This window comes from Balaenoptera acutorostrata, chromosome 17, assembly GCF_949987535.1.
Source record: "Balaenoptera acutorostrata chromosome 17, mBalAcu1.1, whole genome shotgun sequence".
NCBI lineage: Eukaryota > Metazoa > Chordata > Mammalia > Artiodactyla > Balaenopteridae > Balaenoptera > Balaenoptera acutorostrata.
The window spans coordinates 33,915,135-33,934,203 of NC_080080.1; the positions used below are offsets into that span (position 1 = coordinate 33,915,135).

Genomic DNA, 19,069 nt, shown 5'->3' on the forward strand with positions numbered 1-19,069 from the left:
ATCCATGGCTGTACCACTCCTCACACGGGACTCCTTTACATCTAAAATCATGTCTCACTTGCTAGTTACCAATCTGGGGACGACTACCCTCCGGAGAACTTACCAATGAAAGCTCAGACAAGTTTAAAGGGACAGCATAAAGTTTCCAGAACCCAAAACTAACTAAGCAAGCTTTCTTCCTCTGCATTATCCTGGGTCAGTTCTTCTGCCCAGAGTAAAGCACAGGCCCCTTAGGAAGATTTCTTGAAGATGGTTGCTGTCTTCATCTCATGATGCCCAAGGTACATTTTGTATTGGATAAGAAGTACTTATCTTGGGAAAAAGGTACATTTGTGGTGCATGAGAAGAAACAAAGTACTTAAGTAAGGAGCCAGCTCTCTGGTACATTTACCTTTAAGAGCTGAATTTTATATGTCAGGCCTTGCCCATGTCCTGGAATTTTCAGGGCTGGATAACAGTTCAACAATAATAAACAACCTTCTGTTTATCCTCATATGCTGGGCACTGTGCTAAGAGCTTTACATGTATCAATACATCCTTACTAAATCCTCCTGCTATCATTGAGACAGGCTGGGACCTGGGACCATTTGCTGCAGTGCTTGCACCTGAACAAATGTCTGCTGGAGCAACAAAATACAGAGAAACTATAAGGGACTAAAAATAACTGCATGCACGCTCAGTTGGGCCAAATTATGAACAACAAGATACAAATAGACCAAAGACTTGACTGCCACTTCTGAGGAGCTGGGAGCAAAAGCAGGGGACTGTGCATGCACCCTGCACACAGCACCACCAAGGGGGTGGGCAGACCACCTAAGCTGCCCCTCCCGCAGACCAACCAATCAGCCCCCATCCTCACCCCATTTAAGGGACCAGCTCGCTCCCCCCACTTCAGGGAGGAAGCAGGGGAACCTGTTACTTGTTCTGGCTCCCCCCTGCTGAAGCAGGAGCCCCAGTAAAGCCTTGCCTGAATTTCTTGTCTGGTCTCTTATCAATTTCTATTGTTTAAGGAGGCCAAGAACCCTGGTCAGTAACACCATGAGATACTCTTAGCTTCATTTTATAAACAGGCAAACAGGAACATGAAGAGCGTAAATGACTTACCCAAGGTCATAAACCTAGTAAGTGGTGAAACCAGGATCCAAACCCAGGGAGTCTGATTTAAGACCTCTCAAAGAGTTTTGGAGACACTAATTCTGTCTGTGATCTGCTAAGACACTGGTTCTAAATCCTAAATGCGCATTAGAACCGTCTTGGGAGTTTTGAAACGTCTTGATATACAGGTTGCACCCTAGACCAATTAAATCAGACTCTCTGGAGGAGGGAACAGGCCTGAATAGTCTTTAAAGTTTCCCAGGTGATTCCAATGTGCAGCCATATTGCAAACCTTCAGTGCTAAGCAATCATAATTCTTTCCACCTGCTAAATTTTTTTTTTTCCACTAGAAACTAATTCTACTCCATTTCATCCCTTTCTATAAGACACAGTGCTGCCCTTTCTCCTGGGGGACCCAGCTAGCCCAGGCCTTCATCTTCCTATTCTAGAACAAAGAGGAAGGAGTGATTACTATGATAGATCTATAATACTTAGGTTTGCAATACGTTTTAGAAAGATCCCCAAATTTACTAGTATTACCTTCAGAGGAATTTTAATATTGTGGCACAACCAAAAGATGGCTACTGCCTTTGCTGCTGTTAAGATAAAAGTTTAAAAGAAACAAAGATGAAATTTCACAGATTTGTATCCAAGGTGCTGTCATTGATCCTGGCATTAACACGGACAACTTGGTGGTGCTGAGACACCGATGCTATAAAAAGGGCTGTGAAGTCACTTGCCATCCATCATGACAGGAAGAAGATTAACACATTCTAGGTACTTACTCATGGTGCAGTGGCCAGAGCAGGGGTTTTCCCAGACAGGCAGACATAGGTTCAAATCCCAGCTCTGCCGTTTAGTAGCTGCGTGGCCTTTGACCTTCTAGTCTCCATTCCTTTTATCTGTAAAGGGGGGCTAACAAGGCTCATGTGGCGGACAGCTTTATTGATTACAAATCGTGTGTGTGACACACCAAGCACTGTACCTGGCACAGGGCCGTGATTATTATTACTTGGCACACAGTATGTTATCTGTGTTATATCATATAACATGTGTTATCTCACTTAATTCTCACAACACACTCTCAGAAAGATGCTATTATTTCCCCTGAGAGTCTCCACCATTTGCCCCGGGGCACAAAGCTGTTAGATGCCAGGTTAGTATTTGTCTCCTGCACCTGAAGCCTGTCTTCTCTGCTTTTCCTGGCTGTCTGGCTGCAGCCCCTTATTTCAGAGGCCATCCCATGGTTGATTTATCTATTAGAACAGAGGGAGACTTTCTCTGGATAATAAAATTTAAAAAGCGAACAAATTCAGCCACCTCCCTGGCACACGGCGATGTTATGAAAACGGCTATTTGGATCAGAAAGGGCAATATTATTTACCCTTTTTCCTGTTAACATGAAGTCCTACCTGGAGAAGGTCTAGTTAAGAAATTAAAACTGCAACGCTCACTCTGGCAATACATACCCAGACTTAGCTCTCTGCTGGGTTGCAATCTGGGTGATCCATTGTCTGATAATGTCAGGATCGTTTCACTGTTCCATATTCCCAAGAGAATTAAGTATACATCCCTTCTGATGCTGGCTTTTATGGTCTTCCATCAGGGATGGTTTTAAGGAACAATTTGAAGTAATTTAAGGAGAATTAAATATTGCTGAAGTAGTTTAGGAACTCACAGCAAGGGAGGCTGGTAAACATGGCCCAGCTGAGAGAGCCACCCGCCCTGTCAAAAAACCCAAACAAGTTTTTTCACTTCGTCTTATACTATCTTACCAAGAACCCTGTTGATAAAAAAAAAAACCTTAGGAATCACATTGGTTTGTCCCTTCTCTTCCTTTCCTACAACCGATCCACGAGCAAATCTTAATGCTTCTATTTCCAAAATGTACTCAGCATCCATCCACTTCTACCCATCTTTACAACCATTATTCTGTTCCTTATATCTCTCCCCAGGGCTGCTGCAGTGGCCTCCTAAATGGTCCCTGCTTCCATTCCTGCCTCCCTCCAATCCATTCTCCTGTTAACATTTTTTTTCAGCATTCATCACCACCTTAAATTATCATAATAATTTCTTTCTTTATGTCATTATTGTCTGTTTTCTCCACTAGAACACCAGCTCCACGAGGGCAGGGTACAAGTCTATTTTATTCCTCACCATATCCCACCTTCTGACATATTGAACTTCTTGATAAATATGTATGGAGTAAGTGAAAGGGGAAGTGAATATAGAATGTTAACCATTAAATCATGTTTGTAGTTTGCCTACACAGAAAATTCTCCTGAGACTGACTTTCCAGAATGTGGAATGGGGTAAAAGGACCTTCTATATTTTGATGACTCCTAAAAAGAACAAGAAAACAATATATTGGGAACACAGTTTGGAGCAGGGGTTGCAAACACAAATGTCTCAGGGCTCCAGCAGGTAACAAATGGGGAGGCTGCCGTGTGTCGGCCACAGTGAGTGGTGGGGGCCCTCACGAGCTGGAGACCCCCAACTTCAGCTAACACAACCTTATCAGCTCCGGCTTACTGTATGTGAGTGACAACAAGGGCCCAAGGATGAAAGATCTTCCAAGTTTTCAAAAGAAGATAAAGTTTGTATATTAATTAGAATTAGGTTTGGCTGTAATGACCTGAAAAAGCAGCTTAAATGAGGTAGAAGTATATTTCTCTCTCACAAAAAGAGGTCTGGGGTGTATGGTCCTGGGCTCATGGAGACTCAATGGAATCAGGGATTGGGCTTCTTCTAACTTGTTGCTCAGCATGGCATGTCTTCCATTCCCAAGGTTACCTCATGATCCTGGGGACTGCTGTGACTCCAGCCATTACCTCCTCATTCCAGGAAGCAGGAGGGAAAAAGGGGAAGAAAGGGCCTGATCATTCTTTTATAAGGAGACTTCCTGGAATCTTCCAAGCGTCACTCATTTCATTGGCCAGAACTTAATAATGTAGCTACTCCTAACTTTAAAGGGAGCTAGAAAGTATAATCTTTATTCTAAATGGGCATGTGCCCAGATAAGGAAGAAGAGGAGAATGGATACTGGAGTTCTAAACTGGGCATCTCTGCCAGAGCTGACTTTTTCTGTGACATTATCAAGCTTCAACACCATAACAGCCAAACAAAGCACGCCTGCCATCTGGATCAGCAGAGCTGACAGTTTTGTGAACCCTACTTAGGGGAGCAAATAAGGATGGGATACATTTCTGTGGCATGTGTGGCAGCCAGTGAGCAGGGCTGGTGAGGGTCGTAAACAGCAGGTCTTAGACAGGGCATGGAAGCAGCAGTGTGTTCAGGTGGCCTGGGAGGTGGGGGTTGGGTGGGAGCACTGGGGGTGGGGGGTGACAGCCGGGAAAGGATGAGGAGGTACAGCCCTTCACCTGGGCACCCAGAGAGCACTCGGGTGTTGCCAGAAGTGGCTGCCCTGGCTTCCATCTCCTTTAGGTCTTAGCAGCTCTTCTGAGGGGGGCAATTTCAATCTCCTCTGAATCCTAAAGTCTCTCCTCTTTCTGACCTTCACCGAAGACGCCTCTCACACTAGGTCAGGGTCACCCTCTCTGGAGGGAGAAGGGAGCCTGGCCAGACCCAAATGCCCCAGGAGCTCACCGGCCCTCTCTTGTCACTGCTGTCACCCTCTTAGATTTGTGCCCAGCTTAATCTCAGCTCCATGGCAGTTCCCCTCCAAATGAATCTCCCAGCCACGCTAGACCTTCCTGCTGGGAAAGGCCTCATATTATACAGTAGAAAAAGCCCTGGATGTGTCAGCAAACTTCCCTCACTTGAATCCCTGCTCCTCCACTTACTGGATGAGTGGACCATAAATACTTTTTAAACTGTAAATGGGGCTAATTGTGTTCCCCTTACCTATTTCACAAGGCTTTTTGGAGGATTCACAGGTATCACTTAACATAAAAGCCCTTTGTTTAAAAGAAACAAAAAATCTAACCAGCTCTACACACAAATTTAAGGTTCCAGTAAAGATTCTCTGTAACTGTCCATGTGTTTGAAATTGATGACTTTACTGACACAAACTTTGCAATATAAAGTGTTATGCTAATAGGATGGTAAGAATCAGTTCCTGTATCATACACACATGAAAAAGTTGCCAGATGAATTTCCAGTAACATGGTTTAACTTCTGGTCTTGGTGAAATCCAGATTGTTCTGGAGAGGGGAAGATCATATATGCCCTTCATTCTCCTCTCCTCCAGAAGTGAGAAACTGTTTCTATATAAGACAGAGACACCCTCTCAAGTTGATAAATTCCAAACAACAGTGCCGCAGTTAAGTGATGCAAAAACAAGGTTGCAAAGAGGAACGAGGCTTAGCTGGTGACTGGCTTAGCCGGTGAAGAAACACTCTGCACAAAAACACAGTGCATGTGCCCTGGGACAGCAAGCCCTTGAACTTGCAGGATCAATGCCAAACTCTGGCAGTGGGTGGCTCCTGCTGAATCATACCAGAGGGGTCGTGGAAGTCACAGGTTTTGCTTTATTATTATATTTAAAAGTTTCGGAACATGAAGTTTCCTAAAAGCCCTTTCTCAAAGAATCACAAAATGACAAAGGTTTGGGAAAGTGTAGTTTTGTGCATAGTAAAGGCTTGGACAGTGGTTAGGAGAATGCCCAGATCTGGAGTTTAGGACAGAAACCTATCCTGGCTATAAAATTAAGATTACACTGCAGAGCAATTCACACCATACACTATACCCCAGCGTCTAAGCCAGGCCCCTAGTTATTAAGTTCACTGTCAAATTCAGGATATACAACCATGACTGGCCAGACTCCAAATCTCTCAGCATCTGCACGGTGCCTGACACAGGGTTGGCATTTAATGTTTACTGAATAAATATACAATCCATGGAAGGAAGGAAGGAAGGAAGGAAGGAAGGAAGGAAGGAAGGAACGGACATTGCCCACTTGTGTTTGAGGAATAACAGAGTTGGCAGGTAAAGAGGCCAAGTATCTGAATTTTTAACCTTCTCCGGACTATGATAGATAAACACACACCATCAGACTACCTATTTCTGCTAAACATGGAGTTTATTGGTATCATTCGCTACAACTTTAGTCCTACCTTTCCCAATTCCAGGCATGTTAACAGTCCTTTAAAAATCATGCTACATTACTTCGGAGGAAAATACTTCCACCTTAACATGTTTAAAGAAATGCTAGAAAATTTTATTCCTACCGATTTTGTTTTGTTTACTGCCTCAGCTACAGATTTCTAACACAGTGCATGTGGATCTAATGTCCATGTGAATGCACACCAACTAGGTACTGACTTTTTAAAGCGATTCCTTTGCAGATACCAAATGATACAGTCCTGGGCTGTGCAGAGAGGCAAAGGGAAGCCAACATGTTCCAGATTTTCTCCCTCTTGTGAGCCTGGTCTTTGATTAACAACTGCAAATGGCCTTATTGGAGAGAAAAAACACAAGAACACAAGCAAAGGGAAGTGGAAAGCTGGAAAAATGCAATGCCTGCTGAGCCTTGAGGGCTCCGAGGTGACCACTACTGTGATATTATGGTTCAGAAGCTGACGTGGACCCTGGCCCGGGGGGATGCTGAAGGCAGATGGGAGAGAAATGGGTGTGACTGTATCACAGAGGCCCTCCCTGGGATACACCATGGGTGTTGGTGGGGTTAGTTTGTGTAAAATTGGATCTGAATCTGTCTCATCCTGAGCTAAGGAAACAAGAATAACAGAGAGTTTTCCTGTTTCTTGATTCCTCATACATGTGGGTTTAGAGTTGGGTGAAAGCCAGCTTTTAAGTGAACACGGTAAGCTTTGAGATGGTGGTATTTCAAAAAGGAAGAATGAAAGAATAAGCTTGCCTGAAACAGTGCGCACAACCATGGCCAGGAGAGCTCAGAACCGACTGTGACTCTTTCAGCCAGGAACCTACCCCTTCTACTTTTCCATTTCCTAAACTGGCCCGTGCTTTTGCTCGCCACTTTTCCATCAGACCACACTGCAGCAGTTGCAAGAGGCAAACTGAACATACATTTGCAGTTTATTACCCTATGGGAGTACTCTGCCAATACATTTATGTGATAAATAGGAGGCTGAGAACGTCCCAACAGGCTAAGACAGTCTCCCAAGGCACTCAGCAGCGTTCCCACACAGCAAGGGCCACCCACGTCTTCAAGGTTCCGCGATGGGGTCCAGGATGTGAAGGGCACCAAAGAAGTCCCTCTGCCCTTCAACTGGTTGAACACTCTGCTAGTTGACGCAGTTCTTTGTGATTCTTCGACTTCTGTCCACCTGTCGGATGCTGTCCGCGACGTTAATAGTGACTTCCTTTCCAGATGTCCGCTTAGCGTCTCTTTTAGCCTGTTAAAAAGTTTAAACACAGTGAATTGAGTTACTAGGAAATATCCAAAGGTCCTGACGTTTGTATTAATCTCTTGAAGTCGTTTTACACACACACACACACACACACACACACACACACACACAGATGCATGAAGAACGACCCACAAGGACACATACAAATATACTCCTTTTCATAGGCTGCTCTGTTGAATCTTTAATACCAACCTAGTGCAGAGCTTGGCATAGAAATGCTCGGTAAAGCACCGTTGAATGAATGAATGAGTGAATTGGCGAAGGTCCATCAAAGGGCAATGTGATTCCATATATATGAGTCAGCATACGGTATTTTTCTCTTTCTGACATACTTCACTCTGTATGACAGACTCTAGGTTCATCCACCTCACTACAAATAACTCAATTTCGTTTCTTTTTATGGCTGAGTAATATTCCATTGTATATATGTGCCACATCTTCTTTATCAGGAATAAAGTGGTAGACATAGAAAATGGACTTGAGGACATGGGGTGGGAAGGCGAAGCTGGGGCAAAGTGAGAGTAGCATCGACATATATACACTATGGAATGTAAAATAGATAGCTAGTGGGAAGCAGCAACATAGCACAGGGAGATCAGCTCGGTGCTTTGCGATGACCTAGAGGGGTGGGAGAGGGAGGATGGGAGGGAGGCTCAAGAGGGAGGGGATATGGGGACATGTGTATACATATGGCTGATTTGCTTTGTTGTGCAACAGAAACTAACACAGTATTGTGAAGCAATTACTTAATTGCTTAAATTAATAAAAATCTATTTAAAAAAAAGGGCAATGTGAGAGGTTTCACAGCTGGCTTTGGTAGAACAGCTACGGGTTTGAGCTTTGGAGTCAGACAGACTTTGGTTTGGACACTGACTATATAATTTCACTGTGGGCAAGTTTTTTCTAACCTCTCTAACCCTTAGATGAGTTTCCTCATCCGTAAGATGGAGAATAATAATAGTACCTAACGCATAATGTTATTATAAGGATTACCTAAGGTAATGAATGTAAGGTACTTAGCACAATGCCTGTCATTAACTAAAAATGAGGGGTAAAAAAGACTTGATAAGTATAATAAGTAAAAAGTAGGATATATTATCCATTTCTTTTTTTCAATTTTTTTATTGAATGAAAGATTCTTTAAATTCCATAGTGCCTTACAATTTTCAGAAGTTTCACACACATGATTTCATGTAATCCCATAATAACCCTTTTTTCCCCCAACCTTATATTGCCCCTCCCTCCTTACCTCTCCCCACTGGTAACCGCTAGTTTGTTCTCTAAATCTGTAGATTATCCGCTTATAAGTGAAGATAAGTGAGGGAAGTCCAGAATCTATATTAAATACTAAAGTATTGACTAAATTGCAGGTTCTTCAAGCATATGTGCACAATCCTCCCATTCCCCCTCAAGGGAAGACAGCTGGACCAGTGGGGGGTCATTCTGTGCCCGTTCCATTCAGTGATATGTGCTCGGAGTGAGCCTGAGACTGGCCTCACGAGTTGTCTCCATCGGGGATGGACAGAGATGTGTGCCCCCAACCCCACTCCAGGAAGGCCCTCTGCCCAGCTGCAGGGAGTGCAGCAGGCAAATAGCCTCCAGCTGTCCCTTCAGGGCGGCCTCAGCTGCAGAGAGACCCCTCACCCAGGGCCTCCCCTTCCTAGGTGGCCCAATGCAGGGGTATAAACGCCTGGCCATTTGACCCAAAGCAGGCCAGCTCTGACCTGCCATTTAGCTTCAGAGCTTCCCATGGGGTGGGGTCAGCCGAGGCTGTGGGCGGGCCTGCGTTCTGGCTCCACTTCTCCCTCTGCCCGCTCCTGCTTCCGGCCCTCCCTCCCACAGTGCTGACAGGGCACTTCCCAAAGAACATCTCATATAATGACATCTCAGAGTCAGCTTCCCGGAAAACAGTCAGTCTCAGATCTGTGGGAGCATCTCCCACGGTGTGAGCATCTCCCCATTCTGGATGTGAGTCTAGTGTTGATAGATACAGATTTTTCATACAACAGGGCACTTCCCAAAGAACATCTCTTATAATGACATCTCAGAGTCAGCTTCCTGGAAAACAGTCAGTCTCAGATCTGTGGGAGCATCTCCCACGGCGTGAGCATCTCCCCATTCTGGATGTGAGTCTAGTGTTGATAGATGCAGATTTTTCATACAACATGGTCCCTGCACATAAGCCACGTACCAATACTTCATCTGTAGTGCATCCCAAGAAATGGTGGTCTATCACACCACTGGAGAAAAATAAATTGCTCTATTGTATTTATTAACAACTGATATGCAGGTTTCTAACAGGGCACATATATCCTGTGTAGTAGCCGCTGGTGATGCCCCTTTCAGATTCCGTTTACTTGGCTGGTGCATCCATCCCTCAGCTGCTTTGAGTTTTGGCTGCTAATCAATCACTCAGAGCTGCACCCTTCTTTGGAGACTTGTCCTCATCTGATCAGAGCCACCTCATCCAGAAATACCAAAGAGGTTATACCCTAATTTCTAGAGACAGCCTAAAGCCAATGCCTGATTATTGGGAATATAAAAGCTGGTCCTTTTGCCTCAAGAGGGTATAAATCTATGATGCCATTCATGCTCTGGAGTTCCCTTTGGGATCAGGCTGAGGCTACACTACAGCTGTTCAGTTGAGCTCACATATTTGCTGAACTCGGTCCTCTGCCCTACCGTGTTTCCCACTACCTTAAGGGTTTCTTTCACCTGAGACTATGCTTTCACTCACTTACTTGCACAAGAATCCTCATCTCAGGCTCTGCTTTCAGGGACCCTGACCTAAGATAATACTCTATGGGTAATTTGAGGGATGTTTAAGGATCATTTTGACTATATGCAACTTTAGCCTTATCCATTGATTTCATGAGATAGGATTTCATTGTTTTCCTCTTCAAGTTCCCAGTGCCTAGCAGTCTGAGACCTAAGAGGCCCTCCATTTTTTAAAAAAATTGTTATTTTATCCAGTGTTTATTTAGTACCCATATATTTACTGCTTTTTTTGTTCTTCATTCCTTGCTATATTTCTGAGGTTCTATCTGGGATCACTTTCTTTTTGCCTGAAGAACAGTGTTTAAAATTTCCTTTAGTAGGTGTGTGCTGTAGGTAGTAGGTTTTGTTGGTCTGAAAATGTCTTCATTTTACTTTCTTTATTGAAATACATTTTTTCTGGTATAGAATTCTAGAATTCTAAGTTGACGGTTACTTCTTTTTACCATCTTGCAGACCTCTTTTCACTGTCTACTGGCTCCCAAAGTTGCGTGTGAGAATTCAGCCATCATTCTAATTATTGTTTCTTTTAGGGTAAAAGATCTTGCTTTTCTGGCTACTTTTTTTTTTTTTTTTAAAAACATCTTTATTGGAGTATAATTGCTTTACAATGGTGTGTTAGTTTCTGCTTTATAACAAAGTGAATCGAGGCCTTCTATTTAACTTTGGTTGAATAAATGGATGAATGAATGAATAAACACCATGCATTTCTTAATACAGCCCTGCTTTAACAATCAGAAGTCAATGCTATCTAAGGACTTATTAACGCTCAGCTCCTCCAAGCCTGAACTGGCACTAGGGCCTAGCAGTGACTTTTATGGGTTTATTTTCCCCTAAAAGCAGAGAACTCATAAAGTCCCACAACCAATTTTGTTTCCGAAAGAAAACAGTGGCAATTATGAGGCTAATTCCATCTGATTTCCATTTCAGGTGTTAATGCATAAAAGCTCTGAGGACTGGGACGTGGAATAGAGACACAGAGGCCTTATTTGAAATGAGCCAAGTTGAGGACAGCATTCCCCTCAAACCGGTGGGCAGTGAGAGAGCTTTCCAGAATGGAAATGTAAACTTTCTGAACTGCATAACTGCTTTTCTTTAGAGTTATTGGCAAGATTTCACAAAAAGTTGTTAAAGATTCTACACAGAAAGTGCTCTGCTCTATGTTTCAGTCTGTCTTCATAAGCTTAAAAATTCAAGCAAACATTCAATAGTTGGATGACTCTTAATTTTTCAGCCTGTTTAAGAATCAAAGGCTACAAAATAGTCATTCCCAGAACAGCCACAGAATATGTATGGTTTGCATCTCAAGTAGAGTGGGGCAATCTCTTAAATCTGTGTAGCAAAAGCCTGACAATGGAGATGTTCAGAGGACAAGCTTCGGGGCCAGGCAGACCTGGATTTGGCACAAGGCTTTGCCATTAGTTAGCTGCATGAGGCATTGCTTTAACCTCTGAATCTCAGTTCCCTCATCCAAAAGCGGGGATAATGCCTACTTCTTAGTGGGGTTTTTTGTTTGTTTGTTTTTGCGGGGGAGAGAATTAAGCATGTCACTTAGCGTTAATAGGGTGATCAACTTCTCCTGGCTTGCCCAATGCTGTCCCGTTTTCAAACATAAAGTCCCACATTCCAGGAACCGCCTCAGGCCCCTGCAAACCAGGACAGTTAGTTGCCCCAATTATATAATAGCTTTTGACATTAATTCTATTTGCAAAATAATGTCAGTCAAACATACCAAATTTAAATCAAAAAACTTTCTTGTTCTACTGAAACCATGACTATTGCTACGACTACTTCTAAATACCAATAATAATAATAACTCTACAAGATCCACCTTTGGATAAAGAACAAACTGGAGTTCTGTATTCTAATGATGGGCACAGAAGGTTCCAAGCCATAAACAAATCCACTTTCAAATAATTACACTGTATTTAATTTGGCAAATTAAACAACCAGAACAACAATGCATTGACTTGAAGGTGTTTTATAAAAGAGAAACTTCCGAGTCCGAGACCTCAGAGAGGCACCCACCCTTGTTATAGCAGTGCGATTATCTAGGAGGTTGGTAGTTGCTGAAATCTAGTCACAACTTGGAAACCTCAGATTTGAAGCCCAAATGAGAGGGACAAAGATGAATGAGAAAGGGAACCACAATGCTAGATAGTTTCTCTAGAAGTTCCAAGAAAGAAGTTGCTTTGCCCTCCTCTGAGAAAAGAGCTATATAGATACACGGAACAATTACACCATTTGTACCTCTGGGACTATGACATTTTGTATGACATAGATATTTTCCCCTCTGATATGGTTTTTAGCCAGCCAAACCTTTTAATTTAGCAGCCAACCCTCTTTATTCAATGACAGGAAAAGAAAATGTGTCCCTATTGCAATTACTGTCTTAAAAAAAAATCTTATACTTCCCAACTCAATGCTGAGAGAAACCTATTTAGTACCTTCTCCTTTTGCAGCTGTCTGCTAATTTCACTTCTAAAATTCTTGTTTTGTGAGTTTTATCACCATTGATTTTTGTTAATGGGCCACACTCTTGTTTCTCACCTGGTTTTACAGCTTTTCTATTCTCCCCTTGCCTCATTTTAACTTCTGCAGGTTTAGAATCATAGATTTTAGTCCTCTTGATACTCCCTCTTTAATTAAAAGTCATTTATTGGCCGCCATTTCTCAAAGGTCACCAGATTGACTGTGATAAGTTCCTGGCAGATGGATGTGTTTCTCTTGGGGTTTAGAAGTCAACGACCCAGCTCATTCTCGTGGAAGGAGGCCTGGACCCAAGAGGGCAGCTAAGTCAGCTCACCTTTTCTCATTTTCTCCCAAATGGAAAGAACGATGTTCTCTGCTTTAATTTGACTGCACAAATATACCTAACACGGGCTGCACCAACCTTTCCACAGTTCCTTGTAGACAACGAAGAAAAAAGGCTTACCGAGTTCATGATTTATCAGACACCAATTTTCTGCATAACTAGTATTTTTTAATTATAGAAATGATACATAATTATGGTAAAAGAAATTCAAAGAGTAGAGAAAAGCACAGTGAGAAGTAACACTTGTTCCCATGCTCTGGCCACGCTGTGTTTTCCCCATAAGTAATCACAGCCAGTCATTTCCTAGGGAGCGTTGCAGGGATTTTCTAAGCAGACACAGTATGGGGCCGCCTTATTCTCTCTCCCGGTATTCTGTACTTTCTTCTTGGCCTTTAACCAGACTTTGGATTATATATTTATTTGCTTGTTTACTTGCTTATTTCTACGTCTTCATCAGATTAAAACTTCAAAGAGGGAGGGACCCAGTCTGTTGTGTTCACCACAGCGTCCTCAGCATCTAACTTGGTGCTCATCACATAATAGACCTCTGACAAGTAATTTGATGAAGAACATGTGTGTGAAGATACATCTTCAGAAAGAAAGAGAAAAAAATCCTGGGGAACAGAACCTGTCTGCATTGCCCTGCCTAAACATTCTAGAACTTTCCTAGGATTTCAATCATACTCGTGATTGATTGTTCCTTGCACCATCCCTGAGGCACGGCCAGGAATGTAGCTGTGTTCACTTTTCCCGAGGAGGCAACTGAAGTCACTCAGGCTAAAGCAATTTGCTTGAGGCCAATGTCAACAGAGGTGGTGAGTTGAACTAAAGATGGTGGGAGGCTGGACGTGGGCTGTGGGCCTCACACCCAGCCTCCCACAACTGCCAGTGCTCACACTAAATTCTCCACCATTATGCTTCAGGAAATGAGAAGGAAGATCATGAGGTTTAGAGGCAGACAGACCTGGGTTTGAACTCCAGCACAGCCAAGTCACTACTCCCTTTGCCACGCTGGCCAAATACTTAACCTTCCCGAGCCTGTTTTCCCAGCTGGGGAATCATGCTACTTACCGCTCAGAGCTGTGAGGGTTAAAGAGGAGGCCATCTACATAGCGTGTCTGGCTCACAGCAGACACTCTGACAATGTTAGTTCCTTCCTCTCTGCCTTCCTGAAAGATTAAAGCCTGAGCCTTGTCAGCTGCAACTCAAGACATTTTTCTTCTTCTCAGTCAAGTCCCATTAAAGGGAGACACACAATAACAGACTTCGAGCTGTTCCGAAATTCCATGAATTTATTTGCTGCTGCTTCATTGGCATTAACGAGAGGTCATTCAGGAAACATTTGATCTTAGCAACTCCACCAAGGGCCAGGATGCTAGCCTCCAGAGGCAGGGATCAGACTATGCCTCAGGCAAAACCCTCAAGAACTCCCCAAACCTCAAGCAAATCCCATGCAGACCACAGCCACTTGTACTAATTCAGGCTAACTCAGTCTAGGGGTTTTTATTTATCAGGTATCGGATGCCAAAGGGAGTTGTTGCTTTTCAACTTAAACCTCAGATAGATCAAACACTAGGAGGGCAGTAGAACCTGCTTTAGAAGAGCAGCTGGGCTCCAACAGAACAGTCATCAATCACTAAAGGTGGGGAAGGGGGTGAGTGGGGAGTGGAGCCATGGGAAATTTTTCTAATCTTTTTTTTTGGCTGCATCCAGTCTTAGTTGTGGCACATGGGAATCTTCGTTGAGGCCTGTAGGATCTTTCACTGCGACACGTGGGCTCTTTGTTGCGGTGCGCGGGCTTCTCTCTAGTTGTGGTGCCCGGGCTCCAGGGTGCGTGGGCTCAATAGTTTGTGGCACTCAGGCACTCTAGTTGAGGTGCGAGCTCAGTAGTTGTGGCGTGCGGGCTTAGTTGCCCTGGCGCATGGGGGATCTTAGTTCCCTGGCCAGGTATCGAACCCGCAGGTGGATTCTTAACCACTGGACCACCAGGGAAGTCCCAATTTTTCTAATCTTAATGAAGTCCTAGGCCGACCTCATTCAAGCAACCATCAGTGAGTACATACTAGGTGCATACCCCTGAAGCAGGCTCAGGGGGCAAGGGGAGAATACAAAGAAGGAGGAGGTCTCTGCCCTGAGAGCCTTCTAATCGAATTGGTTTTTCTGCAGACCCTTAGACGAATACTGAGTTTTGCAATTCTTCGTCTACATAAGGTAACAGCTGATATATAGATGCATTGTGGAAATCACCACACACACACACACACACACACACACACACACACACACACATATCCCTATGCTGCTACATTGCTTCCTTTTTCCAGGCTTAAACTAGAATATACATCAAAGTGTCCTTCTAACAGGTTTCCCTCTCTGGTTGTCCTCAATGGTTTCTTTTTTTCGCTCTCCTTTTAATGTCATGTTTTTGTTTCTCTAGGAGAAACTCATATTTACTTTCCAAACTCTCCTCACATATCTCGTATTACCACCATCCAGGAGAAATTCTGGGCTGGTCCCATTCTCCTTTCTGGATTAGGCCTCCCTCTTTGGTCACATCCACGCGTCTGAGGCTTCACCTACCTTTCCTGGACCGCACCAAGCCTTGCTGACAGTCAGACGCTGGAGGGGGTGAGGGGGAGGGGTGGGCAGGAAGCGCAGAAGGCGGAGGCTACTTAGCTGAGAAGCAGTCCAGGCATCAGCTCATTTCTTTGGCAAGGTCCGGCCACTTTGCCAAGAATAATAAAGCAACTAAAAACGATGCAACTTCTGAAGACGTGAAGGCTCACTGGGAGGCCAGCCACAGACTCAGAGCTTCGTCTGCCCCGAGCTACATCCACCATCCACTTTTCTACCTTAGCTGAATACCTGAGGCGATACCTCTGGAGGAGAAAAACAAGAGTCCTAAGCCTGAAGAAACGGCACATTCACGTTGGAGAGTAAATGTCTGGAGGCAGCCCAGAGTTCCTGAGCAATCAATTAGCAGGAGAGAACAAGCAGCTACAGAGCTTCCCCTCGCGTCGTTTGTTGAGCTCAGGGAAGGCGGGGGGAGGAGACAGTCGATGATTTACCAGATGCTGCACAGTCAGAAAGGTCCCAAGTGACTGGAGCAAATCAAGGTTTACTAGAGAAAGAGCGCCCCACTGAGACAGTTCCAATTTGTGAGACATCACTTTTGCCACAATCTTTCTGCCAGTTAGCACCTATTAACACTGGGCATGAGACAGGGGCCGGAGGGAATTGAAAGAAGAAGATGTGGTTTGTTTGGCGGGACAGAGAGCGGAGAAGCGCTCCGAACGCTGCTGCTCACAGCTGCTCACAGGCCTCAGCAACGTCAGCTGCCCCTCGTGGCCCTTTGGAAAGTGACCTGAACTGTGGACCACATCTATGTTCAATCGAGTAGTTGCTATCCCCTTCCAGGGGCCTTTGCTTTCCTTCGCAGCACCATTTCAAATCTGTCTTCATTTATTCTATATTATCTGCCTCCCCAGGCTCAGCGCCATTAAAATTGGCAGCTGCTGGCTTTGCAGGAGCAAAGGGTGTGTACTGAGAAGACTGCAGAAAGCAGGGAGACGAAGCACGGTGGAACCAGATGACAGGCAGCATCAAAAAGGACAGACAGAGACATTTGGATTCCGAGGAAGGAGCACCACATTGCTCAACTCCAAAGGCAGCATCTGCGTTGCAGGCTGTGACTGCGCCGTGCACACAATGCAAGGGAGTGGTAGCAGCTGCTTCCTGAAGGTGCACAACAGAGGCCTGAATAGAAGACCCTACAGGGTCCCCGTGGTTTCACTGAGCACCTACTATGCACAACATCCTGAGCTGGGCACGTGTTCCAGAACCTGGGAGAGTTCAAGGCACATGCTGCTGCTACATCACGTGCCCCTTCGTCCCAACCCTGGTCCAGCACTTTCACCTGGCTAGCCCTCCCCGTTCCCTCTGCTCTCAGATATGGCTCCTCTTCCCCCAGAAAGCTTTCTCTGACATCCAGGTTGGGTTTATTCATTCAGTCCCTTGACAGACTTTTGTTGCTCCCCTGCTAAGTGCCAGGCGCTGTACTGAGCACACAAGAGGTGCCCCTCCTGGGGGGCTCCCTCAGCATCACGTGACCCCCTGTATAACAGCACTTACCACACTGTGTTATAATAGTGTATTCACTGCTCTGTCTCTTCTACTAGACTGTGAACTCCTTGAGACCAAGGACTCTATTTTATTAAACTGTGCCTTTCTAGAACATCAAAAAAGAAAGAAAATTGGCAACTGCTTCAGAGCAAAGGGCCTGTGTGCCTGTTCCACTCTTGGATCCTTGGCATCAGAACAGTGCCTGGCACCCAGATGGCACTCAGTGGACGAACATCAGATGAAGGAATCCAAAGAGTGCTTATAGGACCTGATGAGGAAACTTTCCAGGCCCAGTGAGGACTGGACAAACTTGGTCTATAAATCTGAACGGGAACACTGTGTAGACACGTGCATGAGGATGCATGCTTTATGAACGGGTTCTTCTGGAGAAGGAAAGCTTTTAAAAAAGTGCCCAAGAACCATCAGCCAGTGGCCCGATGATGTCCAGGGGAACGCGGTGAAGTGCTAATAGTTCATCTTTGGGGGAGCAAAGGCAGACCGGAAGAGGTGAGCCAGACACGGCCTGAGCCAGACACAGAAAACGCAGGAAGCTCTAGCCTGGAGTATGAAACAAGCTAGGAAGAGACAGTATGTCAAAGGCCCTGGACGGAATAGGAAGAAAATTATTTTCCTTAGGCAGATTCTAGGCAGCTGAGATCTGTGTTGGTACGAGATAGCTCTGCTGACAGAAGCTTCAATCAGAGGTTGACTTGTCTTGTAAGCTGACACCTTAAGTAGAAACCTTTGCCTTTGAGGAAGTCAGGATGCCTGGTGGCTGGTGAGGTCTCAGGACAGGAATACCCCCTGATGCATTTTAGCAATTGTCTGAATGCTTAAAACTGAAGCGATCTGCTCCCTGATCTTATTTTGGAAATACTTACAACACAGCATCGTTCACTGAATCGTGAAAACAGAATTTCACAATTTTGTTTTGTGGCCAGCTTATCAGTGTGTGACATCTGCCCCCTGGTGCTGTGTTGGTCAGGTGTGTGGTCCTCACTCCCCTGAGACACAGTTTTCACTGTGGCTGGAGCCCCGGGCGGGCTGGCTTCACCCCACCCCATTTTAACTACCACACAAGCTCCCAGAGTGCACACGTGTGTGGTGTGGGGAGAGCTTTCTTGAGCCGCCTGAGTCTCCATTCTTATCTGTGAACTGGAGATAACAATATCAACACTGTAGAGTCATTGTGCGGGTCAAGTGAGATAATACAAGGAAGTGCTTAGCACCCCAGGCGGCACCTAGAAAGCTGCTCTCACGGGCCTAAGAAAGACAGGACTAAGCACGACTTACTGGCCTTAAATTCTTATGGTCCATAACTGGAACTTATCTGCTGCCGGTTAGCATGTAAAGTGGTATAACCACTTTGGAAAACTGTGTCAGTATCTATTAAAGTCAAATATATCCCCATCCTATGAGCCAGGAATTCTACTCCTGGGTATATACCCCAGAGAAGTGAATGTCCACCCAAGGGTACAAGAATGTTAACAGCTATATTGTTCACAATAGCCCCAAACTGGAAACAACCCAAAGGTCCTTCAAGTAGAAGGGTTAACTTGGGGTATATTCATTTAATGAAATATACATAGCAATGAAAACGAGGAAATTTTTGCAACTCACAGCAACATGGATGATTCTCACTAGCATAATGTTGAACAAAAGAAGCCGGACACGAAAGAGCAAATACTGTATGATGCCACCTATAAAAGTCAAAAATACACAAAACTGGTCTATAATGCTAGATGTCAGAAGAGCGGTTATATTGTTGGGGTGTGTATAGTGACTGGCACACCCCAGTCACCGTGGTGAGGGGCACACGGGGGATTTTTGGAGTAGTGATACTGTTCTTTGTCTCCATATGGAAGATGGTTACATGGGTGCGTCACCTTATTAAAATTCATTGAACGTATGA

At 44.6% G+C, this 19,069-nt stretch overlaps 1 protein-coding gene across 2 annotated transcripts in view; it reads right to left on the minus strand.

Annotated features, from left to right (window-relative positions):
• Positions 1–5,490: 5,490 nt before the first annotated feature.
• BAALC (BAALC binder of MAP3K1 and KLF4) overlaps positions 5,491–19,069 on the minus strand; it is a 98,412-nt gene continuing 84,833 nt past the window's right edge. Inside the window, exon 4 of one of the 2 annotated variants that reach the window (XM_057531673.1) lies at positions 5,491–7,430. In XM_057531673.1, coding sequence (XP_057387656.1) covers positions 7,320–7,430 — 111 coding nt within the window. In that variant the 3' untranslated portion in view covers positions 5,491–7,319. The remainder of the gene's footprint in view (positions 7,431–19,069) is intronic. The other variant, XM_057531674.1, reaches the window with a different exon arrangement.